At 42.1% G+C, this 17,588-nt stretch overlaps 1 protein-coding gene across 13 annotated transcripts in view; it reads right to left on the minus strand.

Annotated features, from left to right (window-relative positions):
• LOC5577336 (tight junction protein ZO-1) overlaps window positions 1-17,588 on the minus strand; it is a 253,064-nt gene that overhangs the window by 141,164 nt on the left and 94,312 nt on the right. For 7 of the 13 annotated variants that reach the window (XM_021851167.1, XM_021851170.1, XM_021851161.1 and 4 more), the window contains exon 1: window positions 11,537-13,131. The exons of 4 other annotated variants lie outside the window; for them this stretch is intronic. In XM_021851167.1, the coding sequence (XP_021706859.1) occupies window positions 11,537-12,484 (948 nt within the window). In that variant the 5' untranslated portion in view covers window positions 12,485-13,131. Of the gene's footprint in view, window positions 1-11,536; window positions 13,132-17,588 lie in introns of those variants that run through there. 2 more of the 13 variants (XM_021851173.1, XM_021851172.1) reach the window with 1 other exon arrangement.

A 17,588-nucleotide genomic window follows, 5' to 3' on the forward strand; every position in this document is an offset into this window, starting at 1 on the left:
AATGGATGATTTTAAAACTCCCTGTCTGATATAATACTGATAGGCCTGGGCTCCGATTTAATTTTGATCGACAGATCAGGGCATTTTTGCACCGGCATGTTTGTGAATATAAATGATTAAATCGGTAAACTAAAAACAAAACATGGTTGGTATGTTAGATGTTCTAACGAAGCTATAATCGCGACGATCATTCGTCTCTTTTCACAAAAACAAATAAACTACTCTAAAATGCAGTTATTGAAAATGCTCTCATATATTTCTTTATATTAAATAATCCGTAAGGAAATCCGTGAAGGGTTTTTATTAAAAATTTATAAGGCCATTGTTTCTGGAATTCTTGAAAAATCCTTGAATGTATTTCTAAAACAAACAATGAATATATTCTTGAAGAAGTGGTATAATAACTAGGGGAATTTTCTATGAGTTATCATAAAAGAAACTTAGTGGGAATTAATTGGAGAAATCCAAGACAAGCACTAAACACAATCACAGGGAAATCCAGAATTATAAGAAAAATGCATACGGGAATCTTAGGAGCGACATTTGCAAAAATATATATGTTATAATTGTTTGGGAAATTCTTGAAAAACCGTTCAATAATTTTCGGAAAAATATATAAAAATACTTCCTGGAAAGATTTTTGGAAAAGTTTTGTAATTTTCCCAATATTCTGTGGATAATTTTCTGTAGAAATATTCTAATGAATATCTAGAAGTATTTTTAGAGAATTTTTTGCAGGGCTATGAAGAAAACCTTCAGAAATGTCTTGAAAAAATTGCTGAGGAAAATCCCAGACGAATTCCCAAAAATATTCTTCAGGGAAATTTAAGGGTAAACTTATACAGAAATTCATTAATAGTTGATGGTCAAATATTTGAATAATTTTCATTTGAAAAGTTCCTTGACGAATAATTGGCGGAATTCTTTTAAACATATCTAGACGAACACTTGTAAAATTTGTTGAGGAAATCCCTGTTTAATTTTTATTCAAAACTTGACCTGGAAGTTTCTGGGATAATTGATAAAATATTTTCTGTTGTGAAAATTCCTAAGCTTACATCAAACGTTTTACTGAATATTCTTCTACAAAGTTCTTCGAAAAATCCTTTACGTACCTGTTCATCATGGTATTCGTTCAGAAATTCTTACAGTGATTCTGCAATGGAGTTTCAATGGGAACTTCTCAGGATATTCATGATAGATTTTTCCAAATTCTCCTATTATTTCCCTCAAGCATTTTATGTGTAATGATTGAAAACACTTATGATTAAATCTGATCTCCGGAAGCACTGATGATGATAAACACGCTTTTTACGCGCAGCTCGAACGCGAGTACAACCGCTGCCCAAGCCACGACTTCAAAATCATTAAAGGAGATCTAAACGCTCAGGTTGACCAGGAGGAGGAGTTCAGACCAGCGATTGGGAAGTTCAGCGCCCACCGGCTGAAAAATGGGAACGGCCTACGAAGGATTAATTTCGCCGCCTCCAAGAATATGACCATTCGTAGCACCTACTTCCAGCACAGCCTTCCATACCGATACACCTGGAGATCACCACAGCAGACAGAATCACAAATCGACCACGTTCTGATTGATGGTCGGCACTTCTCCGACATTATCGACGTCAGGACCTGTCCGGTGATGGTTAAACTGCGCCCAAAACTCTTCGTCGTTAACAACGTACGGTACCGACGACCGCCCCGGTATGACCTAGAGCGGCTTAAGCAACCGAATGTCGCAACTGCATACGCGCAGCGCCTCGAGGCTGCATTACCGGAAAAGGGTGAGCTGGATGAAGCCCCTCTTGAGGGCTGCTGGAGAACAGTGAAAGCAGCCATCAACAATGCAGCTGAGAGCAACGTCCGTCACGTGAGACGGAGTCGACGTTACGATTGGTTCGACGAGGAATGTAGGCAGATTCTGGAGGAGAAGAATGCAGCGCGGGCGGTCATGTTGCAGTAAGGGACCCGACAGAACGTGGAACGATATAGACGAAAACGGCAACGGTAACAGCAGACCCGCCTTTTTCGGGAGAAAAAACGACGCATGGAGGAGACGGAGTGCGAGGAGATGGAACAGCTGTGCCGGTCTCAAGAAACACGCAAGTTCTATCAGAAGCTCAACACAACGGCTTCGTGTCGCGAGCCGAGATGTTCAGGGATATGGATGAGAGCATTTTGACGGACGAGCGTGAGCTAATCGAAAGGTGGAAGCATCACTTCGACGAGCACCTAAATGGCGCTGAGAGCACAGACAATGAAGGACGGGACAATGGAGGAAATGCTTTTGCCGGTACTGCGGGCGATGAAAACCAACAAGCCCCCACTTTGAGGGATACCATTCACCAGCTCAAGAATAATAAAGCTGCTGGTAAGGATGGTATCGGAGCTGTACTCATAAAGATGGACCCGGAGAGGCTGGCATTTGTCTGCACCGGGTGATAGGCACAATCTGGGAAATAGAACAGCTATCGGAGCAGTGGACGGAAGGTGTACTTCGGATAGTTCAGGGACGAAAAGCAAGTGGACTGTATTTTAAGAATTTTATTTAACGAAAACAAACACGTCTTAACTCGACGGAATTTTTTACCTTTTATGATTTCCTTCTTTCCTTTCTCCTTCCTACTTCCGTTCGCATCGCGCCAAATCTACACAAACCCTCTCTTTCTACATCTCCTGTCGTCTGCGCTGGTAGCACACAGAGAAAAATTTAGATATATGTTTTTACTTTACACTGTAAAAAAATAGCTCAAGAATCAAACAGTGAATAATAATTCTTTCCACTTTTAGTGTAACATACTCCCCCGGGTGAGGCGAAGGTCTCACTTATCCTTGGGCTCTACTTGATTCGTGCAGTCATCGATGGGAAGCACAGCGATCTGGGTCGTCGGGCGCTTGTAGATGCTGTTGCCAGTGCGGATTGTAACCACACGTACAACTCCGTCCTTACCTGGATGCGTTTCAATAATGCGACCTAACTTCCAGGTCTTGGGTGGCATGTTGTCCTCCTTCATGATCACCAGCAATCCAGTTCGCAGCAACGTAGGGTCCTTGTACCATTTGCTTCGCTTCTGAAGACCCGTCACGTACTCATTCGACCACCGTTGCCAAAAATGCTGCATTCGTTTTTGGACCAGCTGGTATCGTGACAAGCTCGTCTCCTTCAAATCATCGTACAGTGGTTCTGCTACCGCCGTCAGTTCCCGTCCGACTAGAAAGTGTCCTGGGCTCAGCGCTTCGTAATCGAAGGGATCATCCGTTAGTTGCACAAGCGGTCTCGAGTTCAAAACACCTTCTATTTGGATCAATAAAGTGTTCAACTCTTCATAGGTCAGGTAGCTTTCGTTTAGTGTCTTGCACAAATGGGATTTCATGCATTTGATATTAGCTTCCCAAATACCTCCCTGGTGTGGAGCCTTGGGAGGGTTGAAGCTCCATTTGATTCCTCTGGGCTGGCAGAACTCGTTCACTTTCTCGTCCAGCACCTGAGACTGTAGCAGGTTCAACAGTTCGGAAAGTTCTCGGTCTGCTCCCCGAAAATTAGTTCCGTTGTCAGAGAACAGCTCAGATGGATTTCCTCGTCGGTTAGCAAATCGATGGAGTGCTGCCAGGAAACCATCAGTCGTCAAAGAGCTCACCAGTTCGAGATGTATGGATTTGGTAGACATGCATACGAAAAGACACACGTACACCTTCACCTTAGCTCTCATTCGTCCAACTTTAATGAAGAATGGTCCTGCGAAATCAATTCCAGTCCTGGCGAAAGGTTGGGCAGCAGTCACTCGGCAGCTCGGAAGATCGCCCATATACTGCTGTACGTCTCTGGGGTTTGTCCGGAAGCAAACTACACATTTCCTCAGGACTCGATGAATAGTTCGCTTCGCGTTCACTGGCCAAAATTTCTGTCGGACCACCGCAAGTAGTCCATTCAAACCGACATGAAGATGCTCACGATGCAACGCTTCTATTAGCACCTCCGTGAAGAGGTTATTCTCCGGCAACATCATCGGGTGCTTCTGGTCTTTCGGCAGGTCGGAGTTCCTTATGCGACCGCCAACTCGCAGCAGCCTTTCGTTGTCGTCGTAGATTGGGTTCAAATTGCGCAGTTTTCCCTTCACTGATTGATTCGCTTGGATACAACTGATTTCTTCCTTATAGACCACCAGCTGGACAATGGTCACCATCGCCTTCTGTGCTTCGGTGTAGTCTTCACTATTCAGTGCACCACTTCTGCGCGTCGTCTTGTTTCCCTTCAAGCGGCAGTTGTGTAGGAAACGAACCACGTACCCGAAAATACGCTGCAGCTTTCGATAACTGCTGTACTTCAGGATCACTTCGTACGGCTCAAGTTGTTTCTTCGGTATTACAGAATCACGTTCCGGTACCAAAGTCGTCACAATTTGGTGGGCATATTCTTCCGGTTCCACCACACCACATTCATCGTCTTCAACAACAGGAATCACACTTGGGCCAAACCACCATTCTTCACACCGCATTAAATCTTCAGGGAATACACCACGTGACACCAAATACGCTGGGTTGTGCTGAGTCGAAATATAGTGCCACGTGTGCCACGCAAAAAGTTTTCTTATTTTCACTACGCGGTTTTGTACGAACACTGGGGTATTTGGCTTCATTTGTTTCAACCAGTTCAACACTATTTTCGAGTCCGACCAAAGCACCACCTTTGCGGTTGTTAATGCTAAGGTTTCGCGCACTTTATCCACTTGTTCCGCTAGCAGCAACGCAGCGCATAGCTCCAGCCTTGGGATCGTCATCTCATCAGGGTTTGCGTCCACCTTGATGTCTCGTTGTAGTTCTTTCATTGGGGCAACTCGTGACTTGCCACAAATCAGTCGAACTTCTGCAGCACCATCACTCTTCACGCTTCTCATATAGATGCAACATCCGTACGCCACCTTGGAAGCGTCAGCAAATCCATGCAGCTCCACAGCAACCGTATCGTCAATAGTAATCCGCCGATCGATCCGGAGGGAATTCAAACAGCAAAGCTCGGATCTGAATCGGTTCCATATACGAAATTGCTCCTTTGGAATCGCATCATCCCATCCTACGTTCTGTTGCCATAGCTGTTGCATTACCAGTTTGGCGATGAGTACCACCGGTGCTAGTAAGCCATGAGGATCGAACAGTTTTGACATATCGGACAGCACTGACCTCTTCGTGGGAAATTCAGAGCCATCTCTAATTGGCTTCACGTGGAACAGGAATTCATCGCTGAAGGGATCCCAAAGAATGCCAAGAGTTTTTATCACTCCGTTGATCTCGCAGTCTTCGAAGTTCATCTGCTTCTCCCTGGCATGAGATGGAATGTCCTCGAGTAACGCCTCATCATTCGCACACCATTTGTGGAGCTGGAATCCACCTCTATCCAATAGTGCGATCAAATCTCGCTGGAGCTGCCTAGCATCGCTAAGCGTGTCAGCACCAGTCATCACATCATCGACGTAAAAGCATTTCTCAACTGCCTCGCTCGCCGCTGGGAAATCTTCTTGCTCGTCTCTAGCCAACTGGACAACCGATCGTGTCGCCAGGAAAGGCGCTGCAGCTGTACCGTAAGTAACAGTATTTAACTCCAACTCCTTCATTGGCTGATGTTTATCTTCTCTCCACAGAATTCGCTGATACTTTCGATGAGCCTCGTGAACCATCACCTGCCGATACATTTTCGGGATGTCGGCGGTGAAGACGAATTTATGCAAGCGAAATCTCAATATCACATTGAAGAGTGACTCTTGCACTGTGGGCCCAATCTCCATCACATCGTTCAACGACAAATCTGAACTACTCTTCGCCGAAGCGTCGAACACCACTCTCAGCTTGGTAGTTGAGCTGTCCGGTTTAATCACGCAGTGGTGTGGAAGATAGTAGACAGACTCAGGCCTATCGCATTCGGAATCCGTCACAACTCGGCAATGGCCAAGTGCCAGATACTCGCTGATGAAATCAACGTACATTTGCTTCAACTCCGGTTGACCTTCTAAGCGACGCTCCAGAGACAAAAATCGTCGCATCGCTTGGTTTCGGGATTCTCCGAGCTCTCCAACATTATCGCGGAATGGCAGCATTACCACGTAACGACCATCCTTGGTTCTACTGTGCGTCTCCTGGAAACTTAGTTCACATCTATCGTCTGGCCTTGGCGACGCATCACCTCCAAACTCGTCGATAGTCCAAAACCGCCGCAGCAGTTGGCACAGTTGCTCGTCGGTTTCCACTGATTTTCTAGCTTGACACACCTTCACGGTTCCGATCACCGCAGAGTCGGACACCGGTCCAGAAACGAGCCATCCAAGCTGACTCTCCTGCAACAATGGTAGATTCGGGGCCAATATGATCTTACCTTTTTGCAGCACTTCAAAAAACAGCTCCGCACCAAGTAGCATGTCAATGCGACCTGGTTCGTAGAAATGCGGATCTGCTAGTTCCACCGACTTGGGAATCTGCCAGCTGTGTGGGTCGATCTTAGTAGCCGGCAATACCAGATAATCCAACGACGATTGGAAACCAGTTGTTCTTGATGTCACTCTAGCGTTCACTCTGTACTTCACGACAGTCTTCATCCCATTCACTCCATCGATTGGGACGTTTGCACCCTCCTTTCGCAGTCGCAACAATTCCGCCATTCTGGTTGACATGAAGTTTGCCATCGCTCCGGAATCCAGCAGCACACGGCACTTATGCGCTACTTCGTTGGAATCATACACCATCACGATAGCTGTCGCCAACAAAATCTGCTTCGGCTGCATTGGCTCGATTGGAATCGTGCACTTTGCTGCTGTCAGTGGATGGGAGGAACTCGTTGCTTGCTCTGCCGCAGGTGGCTGAGGGAATTCAACTGCAACAGGCTTCTTCTCTTCCGGATGCATCAGTGCATGATGTTTCTTCGAGCAAGTTGGACACGTTTTACCGCTCTTGCAGGCTACCGTTCGATGTCCTCGTAGCAGGCAGCTGAAGCATAATCCCAACTGCTTCGCCTTCATATACCGCTCGTCAACATTCAACCTTTTGAACGCTCCACATGCATCAATCGAATGAGCACTTCCGCACACGGGACATCCATCGGTCGTCTTCGAAATCATCACAGTGTGCGTCTTACTGGTAATGATAGATGGCTGGGTCTTCATCGGCACGATCTTGCTCTTGATTGGCATGACATTTTGTTCACACCGCTCCAGAACATGGCAATGCTTTCGCAGGAATGCAATCGTGTCCTTATACACAGGTAACTTACCGTGTTCACAAGATGCTTCCCAGCTTCTTCGGGTACTCGGATCCAGCTTCGACGCTAGCAACGTGATAACGATGGCTTCAGACATCTTGTCCATCTTGAGCTTGTGGAACTCCAGGGACTCCACACGCTTCGTACAGTCGTCGATCAACGTTCGCAGTTCTACTGACGACTCCTTGGCCATCTGCTTCAAGTTCAGCAACCTTGTCACGTGGCCATGAATCATCATCGAGAGGTTCTCGTAACGTTCGACCAGAATTCTCCATGCACCTTCGTAGTTGTTATCGTTGAGGGTCTGCTCATCGATTGCCCCCTTCGCTTCTCCGACCAACGCCTTATCCAAATAATGGAGTTTCGTCGCCGGGGAATCCTGGGTGCACCGGTCGACAATATCGCAAAATCGTGCCTTGAACTTGTGCCAGTGCTCGTATTTGCCGTCGAATGTTGGCAATGGTGTTTGCTGCAACAACAACGATGGTGGCATTCTATACGGCACGACACTTTCTGGTACGCCACTGGATCCAGCACGATCACTGTTTGCCACAGCATTACTTTGAAACTTCACAGCCAGCAGCTGTTTCTCTCGCTCCAACGCTGCCTCGTTCGCAATGGCCTTCTCGATGTCTTCGTAGTGCTGTATCATCTCACAGAGGGAAATTCGAACGAACTCGTACAGCTCTTCAAATTCGACGAATTTTGGCTCGAATTCTTTTCTCCTCTGTGGATCGGTGAGGTAAATACGATTCTGAAAATTGTTGTATTCCTCATAAGAAGAATCAACCGTCTTCAGATACAGCTTCAAGCCATGATGCGTGAACTTTTCAGGATCCTGTTCTGCATTCAAAATGGCCGACTTTATTCGCACTACTTTCGACCTTGCAGCGTGGCAACACTGCTCCAACGCAACAACACTTTCCGCCATTTCCTTCTCTTTCTGCCGCTGTTCAGCTTCCTCCTTCTGCTCACGCACACTACGAAGCACACTGAATTCACCGGTCGGGGTTGAAAATGGCGTCGACGGAAACAACACTTTCTTCTCTTTACCAGAACGCAAAAACATTACATGTGAATAGTTCTTTTAGTTCTTTTTCTCACTACCGCACAATTTTCACGCTCTTCTTCTTCGTTGAGGCTTGACCTCCACTTTTCAAAGTTCTATTCTGCCGTCCGACTAGCAGCACACACTTCCGGAACGCGTAAGTAACCGGAAGCTTTCTTCGACCACTCAATCGGGAACAGAATTCAATTTCCGACCACGTTTATCGGAAAACACTATCCGATGCAACGCATGCAATCGGATTCACTTCGCGATTCGACCGTCGCAACTGCCGAAACTCGCGTCGATTCTTTCTCGTTTCGCGCACGAACCGAGAATCTAAATTGCTTCCATCCACTAATCCGACATCCGGCACGATCGGACCAAAATGTTCTTCGGATAGTTCAGGGACGAAAAGCAAGTGGACTGTATTTTAAGAATTTTATTTAACGAAAACAAACACGTCTTAACTCGACGGAATTTTTTACCTTTTATGATTTCCTTCTTTCCTTTCTCCTTCCTACTTCCGTTCGCATCGCGCCAAATCTACACAAACCCTCTCTTTCTACATCTCCTGTCGTCTGCGCTGGTAGCACACAGAGAAAAATTTAGATATATGTTTTTACTTTACACTGTAAAAAAAATAGCTCAAGAATCAAACAGTGAATAATAATTCTTTCCACTTTTAGTGTAACAGAAGGGGTACATGAAAGACGACAAGTTAGATTGTGAGAACTTTCGAGCGATCACCATTCTAAATGCGGCCTACAAAGTATTATCCCAGATCATCTTCCGTCGGCTGTCACCTGTAGTAAACGAGTTAATTCGTCTGGCTAGTTCTTTACTCCAGATAGTTACAGGTTTTAGCCAGACAAAATAGTCTTCAGGCCCATAGTGAGCCGTCACCCGAAAAGTCTCGGAACGATGTTTTGATGGAAGCCGTAGAGGGAATACTGAAGAAATTCATACGGATATCTTTGAACGATTTTTCAAAGTACGAGGTCATGCACAAATTATGTCGCGCTCCAAGGAGGGGCAGGGGGTCGAGCCATGCGTGATAAGTCTCACAAACTTTTCGAAAAACTCATACAAAAAAATGTGACAAAAGGAAGAGGGAGTCGAAAAAGTTGAAATTTAGCGTGATATAATTTTGTACTATCCCTAATGTCAAAATACTTTCTGTTTGAATAAATAATTTTTCGGCGTGAAAATCCGAAATCACGATGCTGATCGGCGTATGGCACGCCGCCGAATTTTCATTCGGCTTCGGAATGATGTAAAATTAACCGGCGGCGACGTGCCGAGGCGGCGGCGCACAGGTCTAAACTTTGAAAATTCGCCTGATATGCCTATATGTAGGCAATTACCCTTAAAATAAGCACATTATTCGAGATTAGACCGTTTTATGAGCAAAACACTATATTTGATATGCTGTATGGTATCAAAAACAGGTTCATTAGTTCATACTTAAACTTACATAACATTTTAAACACTCAAGGGTAACATGTAGGCCTAGCACCAGTGGATTGTTTGGCACATACATTTCCAACAGTATTACTTACACATTATTACTTCAAAAACTGTGAATATGTCTGTGAAAAACTGACCTTAATAAAAATGAAATAGTTCAAAATCATCAGTAGACATCTATAAACTAGAAAACATGGAGTGTCGGTGGTGCCAATGAATTCTTCAGCATCCTTGGAAGGAAATGTTTTTTGGCACCGACCTGATCAAATTCGCCCCAGTGTCAATTTGCCCCCGGATTACGGTACTAATGAATCGCATATAATATCCAATGTTGAAACATTGGACCAAATGTCGAATAAAATTATATAGGTACGTATTTAGATTAAGTTTGGTTTATCGATTTTTCCTTGCATAAGGTTAATTCAATTCACTTGTAAAAATGTTGAACTGCTATGACAAGTGAAATGTTATTAACAAAAAGTTAATAAATAATAGCTTAATTTAATTTTACCAAATTAGGATGGAAGTGTTGAAAAATCTTGAAAAACACTTACAAAAAATAACGGCAGAAGCGCGTCATACATCTTGGTAGTAATTCTTCAGAGTATTTCCAGTAAACCGATGGAAGTCTTCTTACAAACCATTAGAATGGCTTTCACATATCATTCAATTTTTGGATAAACATCGTAAAACCCGCTGCTATAAGATTCTCAGAATGATTTTGCTGTTGGTAAAATAAATATACAATACAAAACTTACCAAACTTTCACCACCTCTACGAAGCTTTCCCTTTCCGTAATCCATGATAATGTGCCAAAATGTGAAAATGCTATTGGCACGAATTGTATTTATTAGCGTATCAAATATCAAGGTTTTTACATCAAATAATCAAGTCCCGATATCTGTCCAAAATAAAAAAATTTGAATAAATGATATTTTCTGTCACTTCTACTTTCTTCCTTTTGCGTGTTTCGTTTTTACCACATATTTCATAGGGAACTCCTAAAGCCTAAAAATCATCAAAGGAACCTGATTTTGCTACGCATGCTAGCTCTCCAAAATGTAAAAAAAATCAAATCTTTAGTCCATTCTGTTAATTAGATTCATTTCAAATAATCGGTTTAAAATGAACCTTAAAACATTTTTTTTTACAATTGTTCTGTTTTTTTTTTCTCTCTAAAACTACGCGAGTGCATTTTCTGTCAATTCGGTGAAATATTTTTTTAATGCTATTTTTGGTCTATCCTCACAGATAAACAGAGCTAAAAGGAACTTTATTTACACGCTTGACCAATCTTTGCGATTATTCCTTACAAAAAAAAACACACACACATGAAGAATGAACTCATTGGTTTTAAAAGGAAAATAACCATCATCGTTTTTAAAGTTTTCAAAACGCGTTTCTTGCCTCAAATTGTAGCAATGTTCAAGAAAATCTATCATTGCATTGCACTGGCTATCTGTAATTCCATTTTTCATGAGAATTCCTTAAAAAATGGCTGAATTTTGATTATTGCTGATGATTGAATGATGGATTCTTGAGCCTTAAAGCTATCGTTGTTTGAATTTTGCAAATTAAGTTCGTCACAGTCCGTGAGTCGTTGCAAATTGAAGTCAACTTCAATTTAAATCGCAAAAGTAATATCCAACACAAAGATACCAACCTAATCCATAAAGTTACATAATAATCCATCGGCACCAGAATATATATCTCACTTAACCCTTCCCCCCAACAGAGCTAATCAATGCTACAAGTCATTAGGCGCGAGAGCACATACCTTCGATTTCCTTTTGCTGCTTATGTACTTATCGTTGATCATATCTAAAATTGCCGCTGGTGAAGGTATCTTGTACCGCCTGAAGCTGTCATTTCTGCTGACACATATTCCGGTAGCCGCGGTTGGGATAATTTGTCTCTGCTTATGACTCAACTGGGCTCCAGCAGCAGCAGCAGCGGAGAATTGCTCCGACTCCGACAATTGATTACCACTAGCAATGGCCTGCGGGATCGTCGATCGCTGCCTACTATCGGACGCTAGTGACCACTTTCGTTGCTGGTTGTGCTTCCACGTGTCCCAATAGTCAGCGCCCAGTTGATTAGCAGTTCGGGGCAGCGTGCTGAGATGAGTTTCATGTGGCGTCCTAAAAGTGGGCGTAAGTCGCCGATCAATCGTCATGGTCGATATCGGATGCGTACCCATCATCTGTGTCGCAGTAGGCTGCTGTTGGGGATAATCGCCGAATCTTCTTTGTTCGAGCTTGCTTTGATGGAGAAAATCGCGATGTTGTTGCTGCTGGTGGTGCATGTACGGGATTCCGTTCAAAACTGGTCTAGACAAGTCTGTGTGTTTAAGATTTTCATACGTTGAGGTGGGTATCATGTTGCCGTATAGACGCCCGTCAGGCGTTTTCGGTGGGTAATATTGATTGCGATAGTTGTACCCGTTCATGTTGGCTGGAAGCGTGCTCGCATGCTGATGATGGTAAAAGCCGTTGTTATCGGAAGGAGTATTCTTAAAGAAATGTTCAACCGGGTAAAAATTCTTCGTCGTTATCGAAGATGACACATACGAGTTTCGTTTACGCTTTCCCTTCGAAGAAGATGTACTGGACTTCCTTTTGTGGCGATGTAAACTTCTGGAACTATTAACACTACTGGATTTCTTCAGACTTTTGACGCCCACATTCGATTTGGGGCTACGTTTCATCCACTCGGGAAGTTTCATTTTGGCGCGATACTAATTCACCACGTTGTCGACTCATCCATGCGAACAAATTTTCTCATTTAGTCACTAACGTTCAAGGGTAACGTCTCCTACACTGCTAATTGAATTAAAACAAACTGATTTTCCTCCACACCACAAAAAGCGTTGATTGGTAAACTTGACCGTTTCCGTTGTCTTACTCAAGTGGAACAATAATTGATTTTTTCCTTCCCGCCACGACTGGATGACCTCTTGAACTTTTCCGTGTCGGTTAATTTTCACGTTCCGTTTCGTAACACTTTGCAATTAATTCCACATCCCACAAAACGAGCCAATTTCGAATTCGATTAACACCTCCCCAGTATGATTGATGAGCACTTCTCGTCCAAACGCACAAACGCCGAGTATTGTTTTTTTCGAAATCCACCCCCAATTTTGCCGAGGCTCGTTCCCGTGCCAATATCAGCCACACTGCACAGTGCACACAACGGCACGCGACCGTCACGAGTTAATTACATTTGTGAAATGGGCGAACACCCTGCCATTAGGCCGTAACAACACGGGCTACAAGGGCGAACACTGAATGGATGGATGCATATCTCGTTTTTTTCGGAGGATGAGCTAAGCAGTTACCTAGAACTTCGGTGCTATTAGCCCGACGGTACGATACGAACTAGTGCCAATACTTCTAGGGGATGCCGACGATAACATATTTTGTATACATCCGAGTAGCCCTGCACTCAAGCGGGCCGGGGATGAAATGTAAAGGGTCATTGAAATCATACGCATACTATCTACCCGGATAGATGTGAATGGCAAACCGGAATCCTATCAACCCCTCTAACGTAAGCATTATTGTTTTCAAAAAGATTGAAATCGGGATAATTTTGTATGTCTTTTGAAATTTATGCACCATTTTCCCACAAGTTCCTGAAAAAAATATTATAAGAATCTTTAACGATTTTGAACGATCATCTGGTTTTGGAGATATTTCGATGTACCTTGGGGATCCCAATTCCCAATATGAAATTTCCATCGAGCGCCATATTATTTGTAAAGATTTTTCGATGAATTAAACAATGTCAAGTACTATGGAAATAATGTTAAAAAAAATTATGCTTATTGGTTGAGCTGCCTTCATAAATTCGCTAAATTATTTAAGATGTGAGGATCTCTACACGACCAGAAATTTTCAGGCTAAGTACGTTAGGCCATGTGGGTTATTAGGCCGAAATTTGTTTGGTCGAATGAGTCATTAGGTGGAAACTATCAAAAGTTAACGGAAACTATAAATTCAGCCTTATTTCAATATATACTATTCTTTCTTCGTTTTTAACTCATTCAGGCTAATGACACGTTCGGCCTAATGTACTTCAACCTAATGACCCCGCCCCCGGCCAGAGTGGTACCAGCCGTAGACAAATCAAATTTCGGCTTCGTCATCGCCAAAATCAACGATGTTGATGTATGCAGTTGTTATGCACCTCCGAGATGGACAGTGGAGCAGTTCAGCCAAATGGTGGATCAGCTAACTGAAAAGCTGATCGAAAGGAAGCCGATATTCATTGTAGGAGAGTTCAATGCCTGGGATATGGTGTGGGACAGCAGAGTGAAAAACGCAAGATGATATATCCTGCAGGAAGCCTTAGCAAAGCTGGATGTACGATGGTGCAATGGAGGTTCCGTTAGCACATTCTGGAGAAACGGAAGGGAATCCAACATTGACGTTACGTTTTGCAGTCCTGCACTGTTTTGCGAATATGAACTGGAGATTTTAAGAGAGGTACGACCATCGCATCCCGCTGGTCGAGGATCTTTTGTAAAGGAAATTTTCTCGATTTCCAGGGCATAGAGTATCTTCGTAAATACTTTCTTATCTTGCAAAAGTATTTTTTCTATATGCCGAATGTACACAGTACGAACGAAACCTGTAAAATTATGACGAATTGAATGTAACAAAAGGCATCATATATGATAGAAATTTATGTGCGATCTTAAAATTACATCGGTGCTGGTTTGAAAATAAGCTATAAATAGGTCTCAAACGAAAAGAGAAAATAAAAATGATATATTCGGGATAGCTACACGACCGAGCCCTCTCGGCTGTCTTACCATCTTAGCAGGTTGATGATGAAAATTGAACACGTTCAACCTAAAATGATTGTACACATTATAGAATCCCAGGGCTTCCCTTAGCCGAGTGGTTAGAGCCCGCGGCTACAAAGCAAAGCCATGCTGAAGGTGCCTGTATTTCAATCCCGGTCGGTCCAGGATCTTTTCGTAATGGAAATTTCCTTGACTTCCCTGGGCATTAGGGTGCCAATGAAAATCGATTTTTCGAATTTCAAAAAAAGGTAGGGCTCAAAAGTTTTGTCTCCTCGAAAAAAGTCCCCATGCAAAATTTGAGCTCAATCGGACTTCATTAAGTGGACCCCCAAAGCGGTCAAAGTTTGGCTTTTTTGACCCATGAAAAATCTCCAAAGGGGGGGGGGGGGTGTACATGAAATTTCCGAAATCGAAATTTTTTTTTTGATGCCAGATGTCTTAGAAATGCATGAAACGTCGAGATCTGGTGTTATTTGGAATTTTTTTTTTTTTTGAAAAAATCGACCTTTTGGGACTTAGTAAATTTTTGAGTTGGGGGAGAGAATTGAATTTGAAATGAACGATTTGAATTCAATTGCTGAGAAATTCAAGGCAATAGTATTGAAACATATCCTATATGATTGTTGGCCACTGAAAGCATATGATATGTGATATTTCATTAGGGTGGTTCATTTACTTTCCATTAGGGTGGTCCTTTTTGTTAAAAAATAAAAAAAAAATAAAAATAGAATTTTAATTGAATATTGAAGACAATAGTATTGGAACATCTCTCACATTATCGTAAGCCATTTTCTACATTTAATATGTGGTATTTTATTAGGGTGGTTCACTTATTTTCCATTCGGGTGGGCTTTTCTGTCGAAAAATCATAATTTGAATGGGATATTAAAAACAATAGTATTTTATCACCTCTTTCATCATCGTAGGGCATTTCCTTCATTAGATTCGTGATATTTTTGTTTAGAGAGGTTTTAAATTCCTCTGAATTCATGCGCCTCTAGTTCCATTTGATATGCGACATCATTGTAGGATACTGTTAACATATTTCATTAGGGAGTTTCTCTTATTTTCCATTAGGGTGCATCATTTTTCGTATAGTTTGAAACCATGATTTCTCGAAAAAGTCTCGTCCACTTTCCTTGATTATGGTATCATTGTAAAAATTTCAACCTTAATATCTACAGACCGTAAGATTATGGTGTGGACTACTACATAATATTTGCGTAATGTTCGACGAAAAATGTAAAGGTAACTTAGTTAACAACAAAAGAGTTTTCTAGAAAGCCTCTCATTGTTAGAAAGGTCTTTTTGAAAAGTTTTGCGTGATTTTCATTCGGAATGCAACACTTCACTAAGCTGAACCAGTTCGGAGTCCTCGTCTCATACAAAATCCGCTTGCTACTTCGTGATTTCAGATCAGATCGGATCAGAGATCAAGCATTGAGCCTCGTGACCTTTCCAATTTAGTTTTGCGAATTCCAAAGGAAATTCTACAGAAAATTCTGAAGGAAACTCTAGAGGAAATACTGAAGGAAATTCCAAAGGAAATTCCAACGGAAATTCCAGAGGGAATTACGAAGGAAATTCCAGTGGAAATTCCGAAGGAAATTCCAGTGGAAATTCCGAAAGAAATTCCAGAGAAAGTTCCGAAGGAAATTCCAGACGAAATTTCTCAGGAAATTCCAGAGGAAATTTCGCAGGAAATTCTAGAGGAAATTCCGAAGGAAATTCCAAAGGAAATTCTGAAAGAAATTCTAGAGAAAATTCTGAAGGAAATTCCAGAGAAAATCTCGAAAGAAATTCCAGAGATAATTTCGAAGAATATTCTAGGGGAAATACGGAAGGAAATTCCAAAGTAATTTCCGAATGAAATTCCAGAGGAAATTGCGAAGGAAATTCCAAAGGAAATTCCGAAGGTAATTCCAGAGGATATTTCGAAGGAAATTGCAGAGAAAATTCCGAAGGAAATACCGAAGGAAATTCCAGAGAAAATTCCGAAGGAAATACCGAAGAAAATTCCAGAGGAAACGAAAATTATAGAGGTACTTCCGAAGAAAATTCCGAAATAATTTCAAAGCTTCAAAAGAAATTCCAAATCAAATTCCGAATCAAATTTAGCATGAAGCTCCAAAAGGAATTCCGAAGAAAACTCCAGAAGAAATTCCGAAGCAAATTGCAAAGTAAATTCCGACGAAAATAACGTAGAAAATTCCAAATCAAATCCCGAAGGTAGCTCCAAATGAAATTCCAAAGCAAATCCCGAAAGAAATTCCAAAGCAAATTCAAAAGGAAATTCCAGAAAAATAAATCCGAATGGATTTTTGAAGGATGTTCCGAAGCAAATTCCAAAGAAAACTCGGACGAAAATTGCGCAGAAATGAAATTCCGAAGCACGCTCTAAAAGAAATTGCAAAGGAAATTCCATAAGAAATTTCAAAGGAACTTCCGAAGCGAATTCCAAAGGAAATTCCGAAGGCAATTCCAGAAGAAATTCCAAAGGAAACGCCGAAGAAAATTTAGAAGAACTGAAGAAGGAAATTCCGAAAGTAATTCCAAAGAAATCCAAAATAACTTCCTGAAGAAACTTACTGAAAGAAATTCATGAAGAAATTCCAAAGGAAATTCTGAAGTAAATGAGATATGAAGTTCCGAAGAATACAAAGAAATTTCAAAGGATACTCCTAAGAAAATTCCGAAAAAACAATACGAAGGAAATTCCAAAGTAAATTCCGCGAAAATTCAACGGAAATTCCGATGAAAATTCCGTAGAACAGTCCAAAGGAAAAAATTCCAATCAATACTTCTAAATAAAATTTCGAAATCTCCATAGAAAATTCCAAAGGTTATTCCAAAGGAAATTCCGAGGAAACTCTATAACAAATTTGGAAGTAAACTTCAAACGAAATTCCGAAAGAAATTTCAAAGAGAATTTTGAAGGAAGTAATAAAGGAATTCCTAAGAAAATTCTGAAGAAAATTTGATAAGTAGCCCTAAAGAAAACTGCAAAGGAATTTTAAAG

This window comes from Aedes aegypti, chromosome 3 (assembly GCF_002204515.2).
Source record: "Aedes aegypti strain LVP_AGWG chromosome 3, AaegL5.0 Primary Assembly, whole genome shotgun sequence".
Taxonomy (NCBI): Eukaryota; Metazoa; Arthropoda; class Insecta; order Diptera; family Culicidae; genus Aedes; species Aedes aegypti.